Raw genomic sequence first — 4,551 nt, 5'->3', positions numbered from 1 at the left:
ACTAATATTTAAATTTGTTTGATGATCTGAAACAAAGTGTGACAAACATGCAAAAAAATAAGAAATCAGGAAGGGGGACAACACTTTTTCACACCACTGTATATACTTTGAATAAAATGTCGCTTTGGATAACTATATAAATTTAATGAAATTCTCAATATCATAGCAGAGAGCCATTTAAAACGACATTTTAGAAGTCCAGGATAGAGTTGTGATTAAACAAATACAAATTTGTACTACAAAGAAACATAGTTTCCATCATTGTGAAACATAAAGGATTATTACATCATGTTGTGTAAGTGGAACCACGGCTTTTATCCAGCTCCAAGGGTTATTTTTTTCGTCAGATTTGAGATCTGATTTTCAGATTCCACTGAGGTTAAGCAGCCACCTCACTAATCATAGAAAAATCCTACTACATTACAAATGCTTAAAAACATAGAATCAAAACTCATAAACAATCAGTTTGAGGCTGGTGACTAGTTTACCTTGTTGGTTTGTAATAGTTTGGCATGAAAGCAGGCAGGAAGGGCATGGAGCCAAAGATACGCATAGGAACGAATCGCATAGGCCGGGGAATATTCCCATGTCTGCATTCCTGTTCCATACAGCAGGTAGTGAGTCTGGCCAGCAAAAAGACAGAAATAAAAAGAATGTTGAGTGAACCTTTCTTTTTTATATATACCAAATTGGTAGTTTTCAAAAGAAGAGTGAAATTCAGCAATATGGCCCATTCAACCATAAGGTTTTTACTTTGATAGTCTGTTTGTGATCAGGAATAGACATAACTTTCTATTGAAGACAAAAGCAAGCTTTTGCATTTGAACTGCGCCTGGACAGTCTCTAGTAGGTTTTATTATTGATACCCCAGGGCATCATGGGACACAACAGTGACATAGATCAGGGCTCAACAATAAGGATTTATTTATATAAGAAAGGGCTGTGCGATATTGAAGAAAAATGCGATATGCGATAACTCATTAAATAATGCGATATTCGATATGCGATACGATAATGCTTAAAGTGCCACATGCTCAGATGAAACAGTTTTACTCAGCTGTTGCCGAGTCAGCTATGTGAACTTCTATAACTATCTTGTTTCATATATATATATGGTTATTTGTATGTATGTATGTATGTATCAAGAGCTCCTGTAAAACCACAACAAATTCTTTGTGTTTGCGCACACTTAAGTGGTGAATAAAGCTCATTCTGATTCTGATTCTAATAAGAAAGCACCCCTACAACAACTTCTGAAAGTGAACGGTAGTGTTTTACTCGAGCATTACATAAAAATTTAATTTTAACATTAGTGTAATCATTTTAACATGAGTTTAGGAACTGAATAATAAAAAGGAAAAATAAAACACTGCTTAGTATTTACTCTTTTAATTCAATACGCACTGATTCTTATTTAAGCTACAACATTTATTTAGGTAAGAGCAGTGAGTGATTTTCTCTTTGTCTTTTGTTCATGGCCCCAAATATTGCAAGCTGTAGCGATATGCATATTGCAATATGTACATTTGCGATATTTCGATATATTGCACAGCCCTAATATATATATATATATATATATATATATATATATATATATATGTGTGTGTGTGTGTGTGTGTGTGTGTATGTATATATATATATATATATATATATATATAATGTTTTACTTAATTTCATAATTTTCAAAAAAAAAAAAAGTGTGTTGAATTAAAAGTTGTCATGGAGTTGTTCACTTGTCCCACCATAAAAATAATACATTTTAATATATTAAAAACATGTAAGATTATATTACAAATAAATATACTGTAATTGTCATAACAGGTTATATTGTAGATGTATGTTATAATATAGTATGTTATAATATATAACAGAGTTAAAATTATAAACAATAAATATTTTGTCATGTTTTTTTTTTTTAAAGCTGTCATGGTGTTAAAAACGGTGTAGATTCCAGCAATAATCGAAAATGTAATTTTTTTGTCTTTTAATTATTTTTGTTATTAATTAATATTAATAATACTTAGCTGTAATTGCACATTTACAAAAGTATTTGTGTGTATGTTATGATTTCTGTGATTTTGTTATTAATGTTTAATCATTCTAACTATCACAAGTCAATCTGGAATTTTTTTATTTTTTTTTTCAAAATCTTTGTTAGTCAGATCAATAAGGTTAACTTAAATCGGCAGAACTGCAACAACAATAACAAATTAATCACAGAAGATCAAGTTCAAGCAAAGTGTGGAAAGAAGCATAACGACACATGAGATGTAGTGAGAATGCGTCGCTGGACCAACAGGACAAGGGACAGCTCCATCAACTGCCCCAAAACTCTGTCACAATGGTCCCGGGCCATCCTTATTGCTGTACCCTGAGAGCTTACCAAAAACTGTAAACCAGGAAAATGAGTAACTCACTGGCTCCCAGTAATTGTAGGTTTCATCACAGTCCGAGATGTTACTGAGCAGCGCAGCACAGAAGCGGGCTGAAACCAGGCACTTGAAGGCCGTGGAGCCCTCAGGAGCCCACACCTGTCCTGCTTTACTGGATGACCTGTAAAGGAGAGGCGGGGGATAGGAGCTAATGTGCTTATCTGGGAGCAAACTAATACGCAATATGGGAACAGAGCACAGGGTTATACAAAGTTGCCATTCATTTATTTCAGCATTCAAAACAGCGTCAGTCTAAAACTCATCCACAAGCATGATCAATACAGATGTGCGTGAGAAATTCAAGATTTTCACACAGAACAAAAGACAACAACGTCAACAGAGGGTCATTTCATTCCTCGTGCCTGTATTACTATGCAAGAAGATTATGAAATTGGACACGCGCGAATTTGCACCTGAGATACACGGCATCAAATATATATTATAAGCAATAGAAAGCTGACCATTATCTAGTGTCTCTAAAGCACTCCAGCTTATGAAAGAACAGTCATTAAATAAACCACAGCATATGTTTTGGATGTTTGCATCCCGGTAGAGCTGCGATGTGAATGAATGAAAGCCGTCATGTTACACCGAATCGAGCTTATCCGTGTCGCCTGCTACATTTGAGCATTTCTATCTCTCTCCGCTTATTTAGATAGTCTATTGACATTACATGTGTTTGCTATCTGTATAAATCGCATATCCAGGCAGCCTGACGTTAGCGAGCTAGCGACCTGTCAACAGCACACATCATTTACACCGCGCCGGAGCTGGACTGGCTTAATGGTTACTTACTCATTTCGGGGGTCACTGGACTTATTTTCCTCAACACATTTGTCGTCTTTTGTTGCTCGGTTGTCAGTGGTAGGTGTGCTGTTCACGTTGTTCGCGTCTTGTTTGCTTCCCCGTCTGCTGCGCTGACGAAGAGCCTTCGTCGCCATGTTTCTGCTGGCTGTGCGTGACGTCATCATCGGAGCGAACGCAGGACGGAGAGCCACCAGCGAGATCTCATACCTGTTCTTTTTTCTGTTTAGTTTTTTAATTTTATTTATTTATTTTTACCTGTATTATTATTTATATAATACTGTATATTTTCTATTTCTTTTTGTAGTTTATATTTGTTCAATACCTTTACATTATATGCTGGAAATCAATTTAAAAAAAAAATGTAAAAAAAAAGAGCCACCAGTGAGAGGAGGATGGCAGATACTGTTATTTTAGTGTCATTGTATCAAATTATGTTATTTTAGTATCATTATAGTTTTAAATGTTGAATTCTTTTTACTTTTTTTATTATTTAACTTTTATTTAGTATTCATTTTAATTTGGGAAGATCAGGCCCTTTCTTTCAGAACATGCAACACAACTAACTCCTTGTTCAAGCTCTTGTTCTATCCAGGCTGGACTATTGCAATGCTCTCTTGGCAGATCTTCCAGACACTTCTATCAAACCTCTACAGTTAATCCAAAATGCCGCTGCAAGATTAATCTTTAAAGGGGTCATATGATGCTGCCATCAAGAATATTATTTTGTGTATTTGGTGTAATGAAATGTGTTTATGCGGTTTAAAGTAAAAAAAAAAAACACATTATTTTCCACATACTGTACATTATTGTTTCTCCTCTATGCCCCGCCTTTCTGAAACGCGACGATTTTTACAAAGCTCATCAGTCTGAAAAGCGAGGTGTGCTCTGATTGGCCAGCTATCCAGTGCGTTGTGATTGGCCGAATACCTCAAGCGTGAGACGGAAATGTTACGCCCCTCACCATACTGTTGATGCCGTGTCCGGCCGGAGCGACGAGACAAAAACATTCAAACCCATTACAAACGCATTATGCAAATCTTCCCACATAGTGAGGTAGATATGTGGGGGCGTGTTAGAACGAGCCGTTTTAGGTAGGTGTGGCTGACTCTTAACTTTTATAAAGAATATCTCTTTGGACTTGAGATTTTAGTCTTTGCAACTTTACAGATCTTCTTTATGCACCAAGAGCTTGTAACACTCCAAAGAGAAAGGAAAAATTGAAATCACACCATATGACCCCTTTAATGAGCCGAAAAGAACACGTCACACCTCTGTTCATCAATTTGCACTGGCTACCAGTAGCTGCTCGCAT

The 4,551-nt window shown here is 35.9% G+C and overlaps 1 protein-coding gene across 1 annotated transcript in view; it reads right to left on the bottom strand.

Annotated features, from left to right (window-relative positions):
* LOC107663757 (ALG9 alpha-1,2-mannosyltransferase) overlaps positions 1–3,429 on the bottom strand; it is a 13,803-nt gene extending 10,374 nt beyond the window's left edge. The window contains 3 exon segments of the mRNA XM_016454067.1: positions 489–623; positions 2,418–2,604; positions 3,228–3,429. Of these exon segments, the coding sequence (XP_016309553.1) occupies positions 489–623; positions 2,418–2,604; positions 3,228–3,403 (498 nt within the window). The 5' untranslated portion in view covers positions 3,404–3,429.
* Positions 3,430–4,551: the final 1,122 nt, after the last annotated feature.

Source organism: Sinocyclocheilus anshuiensis, unplaced genomic scaffold (assembly GCF_001515605.1).
Source record: "Sinocyclocheilus anshuiensis isolate Anshui unplaced genomic scaffold, SAMN03320099.WGS_v1.1 scaffold123, whole genome shotgun sequence".
In the NCBI taxonomy this organism is placed as follows: Eukaryota; Metazoa; Chordata; class Actinopteri; order Cypriniformes; family Cyprinidae; genus Sinocyclocheilus; species Sinocyclocheilus anshuiensis.
Note: the sequence above shows the minus strand (reverse complement) of the source record. Positions and strands in the feature narration are given on the sequence as shown.